At 43.5% G+C, this 19257-nt stretch overlaps 1 protein-coding gene across 1 annotated transcript; it reads left to right on the top strand.

Annotated features, from left to right (window-relative positions):
* Positions 1-16718: 16718 nt before the first annotated feature.
* On the top strand, positions 16719-17369 carry LOC308291409 (large ribosomal subunit protein uL1-like; the record flags this gene model as incomplete). Its single annotated transcript, XM_080733417.1, has 1 exon — positions 16719-17369. One exon carries the CDS (start codon positions 16719-16721, stop codon positions 17367-17369), a length of 651 nt encoding a protein of 216 aa, XP_080589543.1.
* Between the last annotated feature and the right edge of the window lie 1888 nt (positions 17370-19257).

Genomic DNA, 19257 nt, shown 5'->3' with positions numbered 1-19257 from the left:
AGTAGAGTGGCGCGATGGCACGCGCTCGCGCACACATAATGAGAATATCTCTGTGCTGTAATTGCTGTGTGTTACCTGAGCCACCACACACACACACACACACACACACACACACACACACACACACACACACACACACACACACACACACACACACACACACACACACACACACACACACACACACACACACACACAGAATAAGCATTTTTCATACAATCATTGATCTGTCCATTCAGTTGCCTCGCAGACTGACAAAGAAAGTATGAAGCACTTCTGATTATGCTGATATAAAATGGTGACTTTGTGTCTGGAGGGAGACTGGAGGAGAGGAGGCTGCATTGATAACAGTGGACTGGAATTCATTTCTTGTTCATGTCCATGATACTGCATCTCTTTGTGAGAAAGGAGACAAATATAGCCTTTGACTACGTTGAGAGTGCCGGATAGGAGTTGGGCAGCAGCGGGAGGCAGTGACATTAAATTGATACGGCTCAAAACTAGATTAGTGTTTGCTTCAAACTACCAGATCTAGATGTAGTGATTTGTTGTTTGTTGTGGGAGACGTGCTGTGGCTATATTTGCCTAATGAAGCCCAGGGGACCTCCGTCCTCTTGGAGTTCACTGACCAGATCAAAGAGCTTGTCACTGCTGGAACCAAACGCACCCTTCTCCTGTTTTCTCTCCCCTAAACCCCCCTCTGTGCTGGTAAAGCTTCCTTAATTCCTATATTGATAAGCAATAGAACATGAATGGTGATTCTGCAAAGAAACTGGAACCACTCGACCATTTCTGCAAAGGAATCCAATGTAGCCTGTACCCCTCAGCTATAGCCTCTCCTCCTAAATTCGGATGATATTACTTATTAAACGTTCAATGCCAGGTCCTTGGCACAGTTGGCAGATAGAAAGCGAGAGATCCATGATAACCACTCGGCTGCTCTTATTGAAGCAAGTTGAGAGAGAGTGAAGTGAATTTAGACTGCATAAGAAAGGAGGTGGAGTCGCTATTTAGTTTAATGATTCCCTATAGCCGGAAAGCCCTCTACAGGGTAGATGCTTTCAAATGCTGAAACAGCAATCTGTGAATTAGAGATATACAGTACATGCTACACACACACGCGCGCACACACTCACGCACACACGCACGCACACGCGCGCACACGAGAGCACACGCATGCATGCATACATTATTCAACGAGCTGCAATTAGAGGCAATTAAAAGCACCTCAGACGCAGAATCAATGCCAGCATGCTAATACAATGTATTGTCATGGCCAAGTCAACAGAGGCTGTTTTTCCAATTAGTCTTGCTCAGCAACGCTCCAATTTGGAGGACCAATTGCTGGCATTACTTGAAGAGTCTCTCACAGGAGCACTCTGGAGTGCAAACACACCTACAGTATTCATCCAAACACACCTACAGTATTCATCCAAATACACCTACTGTATTCAGCCAAATACACCTACAGAATTCACCATTATTCACCGAAACTCAACTACAGTATTTACCCAAACAAAAGCTTTCAGGCAGCTAACAGGAAGAAACCAAGAATACACAGGGTAGACATGTTTGCATGTTATAACCATGCCAGGGGGTCTATTAGAGTAACTTCATAGACACATAAACAGAAACCTCATGGCACCCTATCTTTTACTAATAAGAACACAAGTGTTAACATACCGATATCTGCAGATAAGGGACTACAATGTAGGGTGATTTCAGCTGTTTATCAGGGATTGATGACAAGTAAAAAAGACCTCTACTCTATATATCAAAGAGAAAAGGGAAACAGGATTTGGGGTGCAGATAGCCGAGAAGGACTGGTACAATATTTGTAAGACACAGTGCACAGCCACAAGTTCTAGAGTATGGAGGGAGTTTTGCTGGAAGAATGCTATTAGATACTTTATAACTCCAAAGATCAGAGGGAAAGTTGCAGCAGAGAAACATGCTGGAGACTGTGTGGAAACATGGACGCTGACCATGAAAATATATTTTGGAACTGTCCAAAACTTTACAAATATTGGGATGAAGTGTGGTCAGTATTAAAAGAGATATTGAAATATGAAATACCAAAGACGAGTGTGTTATTATATTTAGGGAACTTGACACAGGAAAACACACATGGAGACAACATGTATCTGGTCAAGGTGCTACTAGCAACTGGTCAACGTGCTACTAATAGCAGCCAGAAAAAAAGCAATAACGAGACTATGGTATAGAAGTGACTCCCCAACTTGTAAGCAAGTTCATAACCCGGATATTAACCTAATAGAGTATGAGAATGGTGCTTTAATAACATTTCTTTTTGATCATGTATTTGCTTTTGCAGACTATCTCTTTAAAGCGTGGGATAGAAGGAGAAGGGTGACCTATAGATGAAGTTAAATGTTGACTTTTGTGCTATGGGCAGGCCATATGGAGAGGTAGGGTATCGCAGGGGTGGGTGCACCCCTATCATCTCTGCAGACGTTTGAGTGTTTGCAGGGATGGGAGGGGTGTACTCACTTCTGTAAGGTACTCACTTCTGTGAGATAATGTATTCTTTATATTTAGCTGTTGGTGGAACTCATACTGGAATGTCTGTTTTGTTTACATGTACAGTATGTATTTGATGTGTCTGATAATCCCATATGGGATGGGTCAAATGTTGTCCAGACACGGAAATAAAATATTCATTCATTCATTCATTCATTCATTGTAAGCAGTGGCTGTGCATTGTGGAGTAAATGTATGTAATAATGGAGAGATTTACACATAGACTCAGGATACAGGAAGAGTTGTTTTTCTTGAAAAATGGGAGAAATGGACTGAATACACAACCCGGAAGAATGACACCATGGAGGATTAAAAAGGACTCTTAATATGATAATGAAAATTATGTAAATGTTGACCTTGTGAATATTTTCATATATTACAGGAGAGGGGGGGGGGAATCATCCAGTGCACCTGCCAGAGCACTTGGATCATTCAGAATGGAGCCATCATCACTGACAAACTGCTGGACATGGCTGCACTCTGGGGATGGAATCATTCTCCAACTCCTGCCTCGTGCAAATAGCATGTGATGAATTAGCAATGAGCCCAGAGACACAGAAGCCATCCCATGTCAGACTTGGATTTCTTGTAGGGGGGGGGGGGGGCAAGAGTCTGAGACGATGGAGCAATATCCATCTGTCTGCTGAGACAGTGTGCAATGAGGTGCTCACTATAGGGATAGAATGACATTATTCTGTATTATTATCTGTTCCACTTTTTATGCACCACTAAAAATCTTTGGTAAGCATTCCATTATGAGACACTAAGATTATGTGGGTTGATTCCCCATCCAGAGAGAGAGAGAGAGAGAGAGAGAGAGAGAGAGAGAGAGAGAGAGAGAGAGAGAGAGAGAGAGAGAGAATAAGAGTGATACCAGTGGAGAAGAGGCATGATATGGACAGCACGAGATGTGTGGTACTGTACACTACTGCACGCGTCTGTATCACATCATTGTACACCAGTGGTTTTCAACCTTTTTCATGTCTAGGTCCATTATTTATTCTGCATTTGAGCACCATTTGATGAGATTTCGCCTCTCAAAACCCAAAACGTCGAATATTTTGTTAAAGAATATATTGTTATCAATTCCATGCTGTATTGTCATGTGGCACTGTACCTAGGAGAGACAACAGGCAAACAATCAAATTAACAATTCTTCTACATTCTTTAATTGTGTAGACTTCTTGTACATTACGTAATGTCAAGTCAAGTCAAGTCAAGTCAAATGGACCTGTAAAGCCCGTATCAGAGTGTACGGTGGAGACCTATCCACCGCAAATTTGAGGTGGAAAGCTTTCCACCTCAAGTCAGAAAATAAGTGCAGGCCATCATAGTACGCCACGGTGGAGTCCTATTCACCGTGACTGACTAGTCTAGATTGACCAATCAGTGAACGGGGTGTAGAGCCTGTCTGTCTGATAGTAAAAACAGAGAGATCTGTTGGGACTCACGGTGGAAAGCTCTCCACCGTGAGGAATGATGTAACGTTGTAGTTTCATGACTCAAAAAGACTCGAAAAGACTACACCGCGGTGTAAAGCCTTCCACCGCGGACCCGACTATGATACGGGCTTTAGGGTCCATTTGGTTTCATTTTTTGCTCTCAAGAGTTAAAGACCTATAAGAGATCTTATTTACTTTAAAAAGATGGTACATTTGGTTAGCAACTCTGCATCATTTAGCTGGGGACGATCTGGAACCCCCCTCAAGGACCACTGGTGGTCCCCGGACCACTGGTTGAGAACCACTATTGTGCACCACTGTGCATCACTGTTCATCACTGGGTGGCTGCGGTTGGAGTGTAATAATCAGAGAGAGGGAGCATCATCATTCAGGGTGAGATGCAGGCTGAGAGATGCTGGGAGGTGAACCAGATGATGGAGGAGCCTGTTGTTCGTCCAGCTCCCTCCCTCACCGCTCCCCGCTCCTGTTAAACCCTGATAGTGGAGCTGAACAAGGAGGAACAGCAGCGGCTCTAATGCTACAACGTCGCGCTATCGCAATGGAGAACATGGTGCCGTGTTTACTCTTAAATCCCTACGTGGCAGGGTCTGCGTGTGTGTGTGTGTGTGCGTGTGTGTAAATATGCACACACACACACACACACACACACACACACACACACACACACACACACACACACACACACACACGCACACACACAAACACACACACACACACGCACACTTATGAATCTATCGGTCTGTCTGAACACGTCTGTCCGCCACGTCACACTTTTGCCCTAGTCTTATCTCCGGCACCGTTGCCTCTATCCATGCCAAACTTTGCACACACACCCCTTAGATGGCAAATCACAACCTCCGCCCCTGATTTCTCACATGGCCCTCTTCTAGCGCCACCCTCAGGCCGATTTTTGCAAAACACATTTTTTGACACTGCTCCTACAGATTTTGGCCTAAAATCACGAACACGGTATCTCTAAAGTCATGTCATCAACATGGATCTGTCCCATTTCCCATATTCCCTCCTGATTGGCTACCATTGCCTTCTAAAGTTTGTGCATGTGACGTGATATACAAGATATACAGATATACAAGCTCACAGCGCGGCACCGAGTGCCGCGCTGCGAGCTTGTATATCTGCTATTTTTGAAAAATCGTGAAAATGTGTGCAAGAAACCTATGTCAAGGACCCCCAAGATGATATGTATTTGGCCACGGACCCCCATCTCAAAATATTTAGTTCCAGGGACCCCCCAGAAGCAAAATTTGAGTTAGAAATGTTCGCTTAAAAAATACATCTATTCAAAGATTTTCACACATTTTCACAACTTTTCAAAAATAGCAGATCTACAAGCTCGCAGCGCGGCACTCGGTGACGCGCTGTGAGCTTGTATATCTGCTATTTTTCAATAGATAAAGTTATTAGGGCCCCTCCACCTTGGGCCCCAGTAACTCAGTCCCACTTTCCTACCCCTTGTGACGCCCCTGGGTGTATTTTCCAAAACACTTAGATCGCAGAATCCCGGATGAACTGGACAAAAGCATTGACTGTGTTTGTGGGAAAGTAAAAATGTTTGAGCAGAAGCTTCTAAATCAGTGGTGTCAAACTGGCGGCCCCACATGCCAAATCTGACCGAGGAATGGGTCTAATCTGGCCGCTCACGCTGGCTACTCTCTGTTGACCACTCGTCCCTCTGTCTTCTGGCCGGCAGCTTGTTTTGCTGGCGGCCAAACAATGGAGGCAGTTACCTTCTACCTAACCACTCCCTGCTGAGTGTACCTGTGTCATCCTTGAACTCCTAGCTGTTGCAGAGAAATTCAACAATTCAATATACGACGACACATGCAACACTTGTTGCACAGAAAAAAATAAAAAAGCGTACAGATAGAAGTAGAAAGCTGCAACACAATTGTTATGGAATACTACTATAACAGTAGTCATGCCTTTCAAGTCCTATATAAATTATACAATAATGCCTTACTGAATATTGCAGACCTGCCAACCCTGGCAAATTTTTTTGAGTACTCATGCGCGGGCACCCGCAGCGCCCGCACAGCGCCCGCGGTGCAAATTTTGTGGTTTTCCCGCACAAAACAGTGTATATTTTGGGGGGTTCCACGCGCCTTTTTGGGTGGGACCTTTACAGTTATGTTAACAAAATTTCACACCAGAAATGTAGCACATTGCATGTCTTGACTTACACTAATAGGAGGAGGCAAGATCAACCTTAAATAAAAATGCCATTTGGTCTGGAGAAAAAGTAGGCTAGCATTACCAGGCAATACAGTAATGTTGCTTTGGCAATATTGTTGACAAATCCTTAATAAAATATATTAACTGCACTTGCTCAGAGTTAGTTAACAATAGACTAGCAAAACAGTCTCACCAGTGACTTAATGAATGAACATACATCAACATAATCATGTTATTCAAATAGCAAAATAGCTTTAATTGTCAGGTAGGCTATTTACCTTTAAATATTTACCTGTGTCTTTGTTAAACATTGTTAATTGAGCAGCCTAAATAAAACCACCTTTCTGTGCATGATTTGCATGAAGTTGAAAGTATTCAACTCATGTAGGTTTCTATTGCATTCATTAAAATAGGCCTACATTGTGTATAGATCAAATACCGTCTAGTCTGTATATTCATTCATAGAGGATACAGGCTACTCATTGTTAACAAACCATTAATGTCTTCATATATTCACAGGTGATAAATAACTTGTTCACCTTTAATGTTTTTGACAATACACATAGTCCCCCTAATTCCTTTCCTTCATTCATACTCATTTAGAGATAGTGGAACAGGGAGCCCAGTATTTTATTTTCATTCTTTTGGATCTTTACTCTAAAGCCTAATCATGGTCAATGTATGCTACAGTTCATTGTACCTGGTCACAAGTTTTGACATTTCCCGACTTCGCTCACGTGCAACACCGTCATATGACGAAGTATAACACAGGCTTCATACACAACAAGCTGTCGCGGGGGCGACCGCAGTTTAATAGTATAATATTATTGATTCACTTGATTAAAACCCTAACCGCGTCGCGGAGAGGAGCGACAACAACATAACAACCATTTCATTCTCACCATCGTGGCTGCTGACATGTGAATTCACCTTAGCTGAGTGTTATCTTAATATATTACCTGTTAGTCAGACTACTACTCGTCGTTGCACGGCAGCATTGTAGGGGCGACACCGACGACTCGCACAACACGGCCATTCTCCGTTTATCTTCTTTATAAATTAATCGTATTAATATCGCCGTTGTACAAACCGGGCGGCGATAGCTATGAGATGAGTAGCTTCTTATTATAACTCTATGATGAGTAGCGTAAGTGTACATGCTGCACCGCGCTGAAAACCAAACCAAAACAAACCCATGGCATCCGGTTCAATTCTTCTTCTGCCGAAAAAAACGAGCATATCTTCTGTTCTAGTGCTCCCCAGCGCCATGCGCCCCATTCACACACCATTCAAGTGGTGCCTGGGAGGAACTACACGGCAGGTTGCAAAAATCTTCGCCTCGTTTGCTGCTGCAGAATGTGCTGTTATACCACGCCGCGCCCATCCCCCGAAGTTGCGTAGCAATGAGGGGAAATATCGTACCTGCGTACAGAGCCTTAAAATGCGTGCTTAGTACGCAAAATGCGTACGGGTTGGCAGGTCTGATATTGTTTGTGGATGTGTAAATGAAAATTACATCACTATTCTGTGTCCAGTCCTTTCTGTTTCTAGCTACAGAGTTTCTAATAGGCTACACATTCGGATGTGAGTTGCATTGACATTTGAGTATGTGAAAGGGCCAGAATAGCCTTTTTTAGGTCCATGTTTACCAATGATGTCAGTGTGGTGAGCTTGTCCATAATGTACTAGCAAAGAAGGGTGTGGTAGAGCTGTTCCAACAGATACTATGCAGTATTAATCAGTGAAACAATTTCCTTATTCCAGTCCCCCCCCCCCCCCTTCCTGTATTTGTCTTCCTTTTTTTGAAAATGGTGTCATCTTGTTCTTTGTGCAGAGAAAATTGAATTTCCATCCGAGCGCCAGCAGGGAAGGGACGGTAATGATGAGAGAAAAATGCCGTTCGCACGTGTTTGTTCTTTGTTCAAGCCAGCGTCTTTTTCTGCCTGAGAGAGTGGGCCAGTGAACTCTGCGACACCTTATTTAAGATGACAGTGTCCTTTTAGCAAACACAGCCCACAGAATCATCCCCATGTGCCCTCACACACACTTGGATAGAACCAGATGTACAACCATAAACATGTACGCATATATGCAAGTTATTTGGTTTGACCATAAAGAGCATACTAATCTAGTATTTGCACAAACATTGTGGACACACGCACACGCACACGCGCGCGCACACACACACACACACACACACACACACACACACACACACACACACACACACACACACACACACACACACACACACACACACACACACACACACACACACACACACACACACACACACACACACACACACACACACACACACACACACACAGAAAACTAGCTGTCTCCTGGGTCATCTTTCTCTGTACAATGATCCTTGTTAAAGATGCAGAGGCGTTGGTTGTACTGTAATGGCGGCCATAACCATTCCACAGCAGTTAGTCTTAGTGCCACCTCAACCCTCCAGTCTTCTGGGACAGACACTTCACACACTGCTTTATAGCTTCATGACCATTAGTACGTCTGTTCTACTGCCTTCAACCTCATCATTTACCTGACAAACACAACCTCAGCACATTCTCTATCACCTCCAACAGTCCACAGTGTGTGTGTGTGTGTGTGTGTGTGTGTGTGTGTGTGTGTGTGTGTGTGTGTGTGTGTGTGTGTGTGTGTGTGTGTGTGTGTGTGTGTGTCTCTATGGTTTTGTCAGTGGTTCTATGGGTTTGTAGCTCTCACATCATGCTCTGATGTCACAGTGATGTCAGGGGAACCACTCTTAACAGACACTGACATCAGACTCTGCCTTGATGTCCCTTTTATGCCCATATATGGAGATCGCTGATGTCATCACGAGTCACACTTTTATTAATTACGCCCTTGTCGGTTTTATGCTCATATATGGAGATCCCTATCCCGATGTCATCAATATTAAGCACATATCTGGGAATGCCCATATTTGGTAATGCCCATATATGACATCACATTGTCACATCACTGGCCAGATGGCCAAGAATTGGCGTAAAAGGCGAGGTCGCATGTCGCCCTGAGGCGTCTTACTAGTATTAGTACTGTACATGTCATGGTATGTAATGTTATTAGTACATTATTAGTACATGTTATGCTATTCATCCCATCTGGTATTAGTACATTAGTACCTGTACATACAGTATGTGTGGTGTGAGTCCGTGTGATACTTTAGTGCCGGGATCAATACAGAGTGTTCTTGACTATGCTGACCAGCAACTGTACTGTTATCTGGACCTTCTGTCTGCCTGCCCTGATAAATGCTGACACTAAAGGCCAATTAAGTGCTGCACGATGAAAGTGACACCAAAACGACAAGCAATTAGTTGTGGAGTGTGTGTGAGTGTGTGTGTGCGCGCGTGCGTGCATGCGCGTGTGCGAACATGTTGATTTTGTTTTCTCCATCAATCCTCCTTCCTTCCTCTGTCTCACCCATCATCCCTTCATCTTTCTGTCACTGTCACACTGCTTCATGATGTGCAGTGGTTTGGCTGTCTGCCCTTTTAGACTTTGATAAATAGACCTTACAGATAAATTAAATAACACAACCCTCAGTTTTTCACCCTGTTTTTTCTGTCGAGGCAACACCGAAATACTCCAAATGAGCTCAGCTCCTTATCTCTCCCTTTTCTCACACGTCCTAAAAGATTAACGCAGCAATCAATTTCCTTCCTCTGAAAACCTCTTTCTATACAGTCGATCTCAGCTTGTCCTCCGGCTACTTAAGTCATAATGAAGGCCTTTGAAGTTCCATTCAGTCCACTGGTGGTGGAGCGACACAGTAACGCTGAGAACAGAGCCAACAACAGATCAGAAGCTAACCAATAATGAGAAGAGTGAAAAGAAAAAGCAGAATGATTGAATGCCAGGATCAATGGATGCTAAAAGGCTGCATTCGGGGTGCAGACCACTAATTGTTTGGAATGTATCCAGCTGCACAGAGCATCTTTAGATCTCCTTCAGCCGAGTCGAGGCCCGATGGACTAATACATGTGGGCTCTAATAGGCAAAAACCAGCCTCAATGCTGCTGCCTCCTCACTGTGACAAGACATACGGATGCATTCTGACAAACATACAGTACATCAGTTGCTAATGGTACAATATTGGATTGTCCTACTTTAGATAATAGATTATCTGCGTCAAAAGTGAATGCTCCGCCTAGCTGTGGTTCTCCATCATGCAAAGTATGAATACCACCACAGCTATACGGAGGACACTGGAATGGTGCTTTCAATGGTGATGTGGTAATACGTCACAACTGGGCCCAGCCGTCTGGTTCACGTTCACATTGTATGGATAATTGAAAGGAAGATGGAGGGCATTGATTATCTGCCATTATGTGTGGCTGCTCATCTATTCAGTACCTAGCGTACTGGCCTGTTACCAATTTATATGCAGGGAAGAAGAAGAAACACATAATATCATTATTTAACAATTATCAAAGCAACCTCTATTAAGTATTTTTCTTGTCGACATCCCTGTCTGTCTGGTTGTGATTTGCCTGATTGTGATCACATGACCAATTTGCATTGCATCCAGAATTCCTACCGACATGCGACAGGTGCTCATGTAACATGTACACCTTCTGACGGCACATTAAAGCTGCAAAATCTACCACTTTGTAGCTCTGTTTTGCTGTGTCACTAGAACCACAAAATGGCCGCCACCACTATGCCCCATGGGCCAGTGAGTGAAGGATCAAACACAGATGAAACGAGGCCATCATTGTGTTCTCTATGCCCCATACCAGAAGGCTGGTGACATTAACACACTTTGAAAGGAGCAGGACAAACCAACAGAATGCATGCACTTCAACAGAATGCAACAGCAGAGCGAGAGATGGAGAGAGACAGAGAGAACGCAAAAAGTGATCTGGTGAGCAAGACATGAAATAAACATTGTTGTAAAATAACAAAGTACATTTACATTATAATGTACTTAAGTACAAATTTTAGGTACTTGTACTTTACTTGAGTATTTCCAATTACAAATACTTTTACTCCACTACATTTACTTGAAAACTGGAGTTACTTAGTTACTTAATAGATTGATTATTACATATATATATTAACCACTTCAGCCTACAAGATCCTACAAGATCACAATGCATCACTATGCGACATATTGTGAGCTTGTAGATTGGCTATTTTCAAAAGATTTGTATACATTTGAAAACTGGAAATGGGAAATTCTGCATAACGAATACTTTAACTTTTGGTACTTTAACCGTTAAGTTCTGTTCAGATTCACTACACCTTCGTTCTGTTCGGGTCATTTTGACCCGGGGGATATTTGGTTTAAAATAAACAACACTAATATACATTTTAACTTAACAAATCATCATGAGGGGGGGGGGGGGGGGGGGGGGGTTTGGAATGGGGCTTCGGAAGGGGGGTGTCAGAAGTGGGGGTGACTGTGTGTCTGTGTTTTGGCATAATACTGTGTATATATATATATTTCTGACCCGAACAGCACTTAAGGTTCAAAAAATATGAGGGGGGTGTAGCATGGGTGTAGTGCAAAAATATATATATATTTTTTTACATGTTCATCTCAGAAGAATCTTTAAGGCCAGTGAGTTTCAGGTGGAAAAAATGTAAACTTCTACCTTTTTTTTCCAAATGAAAATGTAAAACGGGTCAAAATGACCCGAACAGAACTTAAGGGTTAAGTACATTTTGATGCCAATACTTTTGTACTTTTATTCAAGTACATTTTGGACCTTTACTTGTAAAAGAATATTTCTATATAGCAGTAGGCCTATTGCTACTTTTAGGGGTACTGTCACCTAAAGGGGTACTGTCACTTTAAAAAGTCATCTTAAAATATGAGTTAATATTTTTATGATGTCATTGTGGGAATGAGCAATTATAAGACAATCAAATTAATTGACTGTACTTAGACTACTTAATGTACTGATCAGCTGTTGTTGGGGAGCGAGGGGCAGATTACACTGTGACATGAGTTTCAGACTATTTCAGAGAGACCACGTGACCTACTGTATCATACTATTATAATTTCGGGGCGTGTCAGCGGGCCTTTACTTAAGTAAAGCATTTGCATACTTTTTCCACGACTGGAAATAAATCATCTGCACCGCAGTTGGGATGGTGAGCAGGGTGAACTAAAGTACCTACCGTATATGAACAGGCTCTTCCTGCTTAAGGTGACATTTATGACATCAACTCAAATAAAGCAACAAGACAATCCCATTTTCCCCCCACACACATGCACCTCCTATTCCTGTGATGTCTTTGAACTTTGAAGAGAACACTTTGTTCAGTTGTGTTATTACATTATCAGCTGACATGCAATTTAGTTTGACAGCGTTTCAGGGGAAAAGTGTAACGTGCAACTCAACGTTGTCTCATCCTCCTTTGCTTGGTTTCAATTAACTTTCTCTCTTTCTTTTTTTCTTGGCTCTAAAAGGTAGTAGCTGTGGAGTTTTTTTTTTCTTCCCTTCATATCGTCACTGTCAGGCAGAAATCTTGTATCTCCAAGTTTCAATTTTTTTTCACAAGGTAAAGCCCTGCTTCTTCATACAAGGCCGTCGCACAAAGGTAGTGAAAACAGCAGATCTACCAGCACATAACGCCTAGTTTAAATCATTTTTAAAATGATTAATGCAAAACAAACGGTTTTGGACATACAAGGTTTTCACCCGACAACAACGATATCCATCTTTTCCGAGTGCTCATCAGTGAGTCAAGGACACCTCATAAAAACCTGCAGAGCTCAGGAATGTTCTCACACATTAATTGCCCCACACAGAAAGCACAGGAAGTGGAAATGGAGGAGGAAGAACGTTGGTAAAAATGTGCTCACTAATCAATTTGTTAATCAAAGTAACTAATACCTGTTTTAATTAAGTTTCATATATATATATATATATATATATATATATATATATCAGAGGTCGCGCTAGGATTTTTAATAGCCGGTCACCGTGACCGGCATGATTAAAATTTATCGGACATCTGATAAAAATACCGGACATAATAATTTTAATGCATGGATGACAAGCAGGTGCAAAAACATAGCCAATAACAACAGTTTAAGTCCTGCTGTATAGTTGGGACTGAACGAATTGAATGTAAAGGAGTAGTATGCTGTACAAAAAACATACAGCTTCATCTTGCATAAGGAAATTAATTATATTGGACTCCTCACGCAGGCTGTGTGTTTGCACACATACTGCATGGTTTCATAACAAGTTGTTTCTGTTCTGCATCATATTCCAGGCCAACACATAATAATGTACAGAATAATGAGAAAAAGTCTGAAAGTGGGGTATGCGCAAATGTTTCATAGGTTGATAGATTATTCTGGCCAGAAAGGAATCAACTTCAACTACTCACTAGTATGGTCGAGTGGTCACGATGTCCATGCATCTCTGTTATGCAACTTTGGGAAGGTTGAAAAGGCTTTGGTGGTGATCTTGTACAGTTTCCATAACATCTCCTCATAAAGAACTTCAATTAAAGTTTGTTTTATATGGGTTGTAGTTGTCCTGCGTGCCTTCCATAATTCCCATGGGTTCACGTGCGCATTGCAAGATGACGCTGAAATGGACTGCTGTCTTCTCTCTCCCCCAGCGGCCCCGTTCGCAAATTAATGTTTAGGCTAAACAGTTCTGATAATACAACTTATTTTTGACTGTCCATTCATGTACTACCAGTAAGACTCCCTAATCGGGAGATAAGCGACCGTTGGTCGCTTATCTCCACAAATATCACAACCTTCACCTCTCACGTCATACGGGTAGCCATAGTTACACCTGGAATGTTGAATCTCCATATATGGAGATAACCTACGCATCACACAAAGTCTGACCTCACCAGCCCATACTTGGGCATGGACGACTTATATCTCCATATACGGAGATGGCCATATATGGAGATACGATGACATCACAGAGTCCACAGCTGATGATGTGGCGTGATGTCATACAATACACAAACAAGCCCTATATAAAGGGGCAATTCTCACCAGGGAAGAGAGCATTGCCTGGAATGTTGAATCTCCATATATGGAGATAACCTACGCATCACACAAAGTCTGACCTCACCAGCCCATACTTGGGCATGGACGACTTATATCTCCATATACGGAGATGGCCATATATGGAGATACGATGACATCACAGAGTCCACAGCTGATGATGTGGCGTGATGTCATACAATAAACAAACAAGCCCTATATACTGATGCGATACGATGACATCACAGAGTCCACAGCTGATGATGTGGCGTGATGTCATACAATAAACAAACAAGCCCTATATACTGATGCGGAGATATGAGCAGGGCAAAGGTGTGACGTGTGACGTGTGACCGACCGACCGACCGACCGACGGACGGACGGACGGCCGGTGGAGGTTTTCATAGTAAACTGCTCCCTGACGGTCGCAATAAACAAACAAGCCCTATATACTGATGCGGAGATATGAGCAGGGCAAAGGTGTGACGTGTGACCGACCGACCGACCGACCGACTGATGATGTGGCGTGATGTCATACAATACACAAACAAGCCCTATATAAAGGGGCAATTCTCACCAGGGAAGAGAGCATTGCCTGGAATGTTGAATCTCCATATATGGAGATAACCTACGCATCACACAAAGTCTGACCTCACCAGCCCATACTTGGGCATGGACGACTTATATCTCCATATACGGAGATGGCCATATATGGAGATACGATGACATCACAGAGTCCACAGCTGATGATGTGGCGTGATGTCATACAATAAACAAACAAGCCCTATATACTGATGCGATACGATGACATCACAGAGTCCACAGCTGATGATGTGGCGTGATGTCATACAATAAACAAACAAGCCCTATATACTGATGCGGAGATATGAGCAGGGCAAAGGTGTGACGTGTGACGTGTGACCGACCGACCGACCGACCGACGGACGGACGGACGGCCGGTGGAGGTTTTCATAGTAAACTGCTCCCTGACGGTCGCAATAAACAAACAAGCCCTATATACTGATGCGGAGATATGAGCAGGGCAAAGGTGTGACGTGTGACCGACCGACCGACCGACCGACCGACCGACCGACCGACCGACCGACCGACCGACCGACGGCCGGTGGAGGTTTTCATAGTAAACTGCTCCCTGACGGTCGCAATCACACAAAGTCTGACCTCACCAGCCCATACTTGGGCATGGACGACTCATATCTCCATATACGGAGATGGCTATATATGGAGATACGATGACATCACAGAGTCCACAGCTGATGATGTGGCGTGATGTCATACAATACACAAACAAGCCCTATATAAAGGGGCAATTCTCATGTTGAATCTCCATATATGGAGATAACCTACGCATCACACAAAGTCTGACCTCACCAGCCTATACTTGGGCATGGACGACTTATATCTCTATATACGGAGATGGCCATATATGGAGATACGATGACATCACAGAGTCCACAGCTGATGATGTGGCGTGATGTCATACAATAAACAAACAAGCCCTATATACTGATGCGATACGATGACATCACAGAGTCCACAGCTGATGATGTGGCGTGATGTCATACAATAAACAAACAAGCCCTATATACTGATGCGGAGATATGAGCAGGGCAAAGGTGTGACGTGTGACGTGTGACCGACCGACCGACCGACCGACGGACGGACGGACGGCCGGTGGAGGTTTTCATAGTAAACTGCTCCCTGACGGTCGCAATAACTTAAACTGCGCGCTCATTATTCCAAACCAAGGCAGCTCATAGAGAGCTTAGCGACAACATAACAAACCGACAACTAGGCCTACCCAGCAACAACTATCATTTCCTGTCTTACCTTCACAATAAAGTGTCTCCCGTTTACCTCCCAATGCAGCTTATTTCACACAGGTTATTATTAACAGGAAAAAGTGTAACTTAACCCGTGTGTGTTTGTGCAACCAGACGTGCGCAAGAGTGATGAGGAGAGAGAGAGAGAGAGAGAGAGAGAGAGAGAGAGAGAGAGAGAGAGAGAGAGAGAGAGAGAGTGATTTGCGGTGAACTGCCGTGTCATTTTCAACCCTTATGTCCGATGAGGTTTATATTTTCCGGTCTTTGTCATTATAAATCGGTCAAATCCGGCAATTTCCGGTCTAACGCAATCTCTGATATATATATACACACACACAGTGTTAAGAACGTTTCAGTGTTAGCTCAACGTTGGGCATTTTGGACCCATACATAGAGAAATGGAGCGAACCTGTTTGGCCTAAACATGGAGATTTGGAGAACACTATATATGGAGATAGTCCATCATGTCATATGGGACTGCCGTAATAGACAGTAGCCATTGTTAGGCCGGTGTCAATGGCAACCGGGCATGGACGGCATACCGGTACGTGTCAGATTGATGTCATCAATATGACATCAGACAACTTATATAAAGTTCAGATCTGTGGCAGACTCCAGTTGATCACAGGAAGAAGAACTAAGCTAGGCATATCACTAACTAAGCTAAATCCAACCACAATGAGCAAAGTGACAAAGGAAGCAGTGAGGGAAGCCGTGAAGGAGATCATGGAGGGATCGGCGGCCAAGCGGAGAGGTTTTGTGGAGACCGTGGAACTGCAGGTCGCTCTGAAGAACTACAATCCGCAGAAGGACAAGCGTTTCTCCGGCACCGTCCGAATGCCGTCCGCCCCCAGGCCCGGGTTCTCCGTGTGCGTCCTGGGAGACCAGCAGCACTGCGATGAGGCCAGGGCCGCCGGACTCCCCAACATGGACGCCGAAGCCCTCAAGACCTACAACAAGGACCGGAAGCTTGTCAAGAAGCTCGCCGAGAAGTACGACGGCTTCCTGGCTTCGGAGTCCCTCATCAAGCAGATCCCTCGTCTGTTGGGTCCCGGGCTCAACAAGCAGGGCAAGTTCCCCTCCCTGCTCACCCACAACGATGACCTCAACGCCAAGATGGACGAGCTCAAGTCCACCCTTAAGTTCCAGTTGAAGAAGGTGCTGTGTCTGGGTGTCGCCGTGGGCCATGTGGACATGACAGAGGACGAGCTGGTGGACAATGTCCACCTGGCCGTCATGTTCCTGGTGTCTCTGTTGAAGAAGAACTGGCAGAACGTCAATTGCCTGTACATCAAGAGCACCATGGGCAGACCCCAGCGCCTCTATTAGATCCCTAGATGACAGTGAATTGACAATTTAAGGTCTTTTAAGACCCTTTTTAATACCTAAAGAAAGGCCATTACTGCATCAAAATTAATCAACAAACAATACTATAAAAACGGGTGATACAGAGCTTGAGAGACAGTGAAGACCCCTGTTATTGAACAAACACCCCGGCGGACGCAACCGACAGCCCAAGGTGGCGAGGATGGACTGGTACAAGGGTACCATTCAAGCAAACACCCCGACGGACAGGGGACGCAATCGACAGCTCGGGGTGGCGAGGCTGGACTGGCACTGGATCATTCAAGGGTACGGGAACCTCGACATTCAGAGCATACACCTTGGTCTAGTACCAGAGATATAAACCTTTATCTAAGAGATTCTAGTACCTATGCTGAGCGATATTCTGTCCATAAGAGGCGACAGAGTGCTTGCATACTAATCCTAACCCTAACCCGATCTAGACTATTATATGGGCATAAGGGGGTACCCTAACATTCTCATTTTCGGCCTGGGATTTATGACATCAGAAATCTCCATGTATGGGCATAAAAGGTTTTTTTCTTTTTCTGGGAATGACCATATATGGACTTTTTATTTTATTTTATCCTTTATTAATAACATCAGAAATCTCCATGTATGCGCATAAAAGTTTTTCTTTTTCTGCGAATTACCATATATGGACTTTTATACCCTGAGAAATCTCATAGCTTGTCTGACTGTCAGTACAGGAAGTGATGTCACGTGACATCCTTTTTATGCCCATATATGAGTCATTCTGTACCACATCACTGTGACTCACTGACATCACGTGACATCACTTCCTGTACTGACACATCACTGTGACTCACTTATAGTCTCGCGTAGCCAGACAACTATTCCACAATCTCTGAATGCTATATAGAGTCTGGAACAGCAGCTCCCGAATGGCGAGTATCGAAAACGGGCATTAACGTTCAAAAAAAATATATTTTAAAATGTCATTCCTGCTAAGCAGCAAGCTAAACATGCTTATATGATTTTTATTTATATAATGATAAATGTGTGTGATGTGAGACGGAAACGGAAGTGACGTGGGGGCTTCACTTCCGCTGCTATCTCGCACTCATCTTTTCTTCCCCGGTCTGCCAGACTGTATGCTGGGAGCATTTGACCAAATCGCGGAGGCAACCGTCTGGCCACGCGAGACTAACTCACTTACATCACGTGATATCACTTCCTGTACTGACACTTCCTGTACTGACATCACTTCCTGTACAGACAAGATACGAGATTTCTCAGGGTATTATGCGACCTTCGGTCGCAATCAAAATCTGTTTAACCATTTTAACCCTATATCCTGTGCTATGCACATCATGATGCGACTCGTTTTAAGCTTGAAGATCTGCTATTTAAAAATATATATATTTTGACACACTTTGAACATTTTTAATAACACAAATCTTGGGGGTCCCTGGCAGAAAATATTTTCAGGTGGGTATACGCAGCCAAGTACAACTGTAACCCATTTATTTTGGGGATCCTTGACATGAAAAAGTTAGAGAACCACTGATTTAGAAGATTTAAGACTAACATCACGTTTTGACCATTCAGCGGTTTAACACAGACAGGACTGCTGTCTGGAGCACTTTGAGATCTGCGGTTTATGGAAGATATACGTGGCTTAACATAACGTTATCATGAAAATGAATATGCAGAGGATAGTATAAGTAGGGCTTGGTTGACTTTGAAGTTGGGTATCATTTTCATTAGGTGTGACTGCAGCATAGATTCTATTACACTCATATAGTCATCTAAAGGGAAATGGATAAGATGTAAAACCAATTTTGCACACGGTGGTTTGCACGTGTGTGTGTGTGTGTGTGTGTGTGTGTGTGTGTGTGTGTGTGTGTGT

The sequence above is a fragment of the Nannobrachium achirus genome, assembly GCF_963921795.1.
Source record: "Nannobrachium achirus genome assembly, chromosome: 9".
Taxonomy (NCBI): Eukaryota; Metazoa; Chordata; class Actinopteri; order Myctophiformes; family Myctophidae; genus Nannobrachium; species Nannobrachium achirus.
The sequence above is the reverse complement of the archived record's forward strand: the minus strand, read 5'-3'. Positions and strand labels throughout refer to the sequence as shown.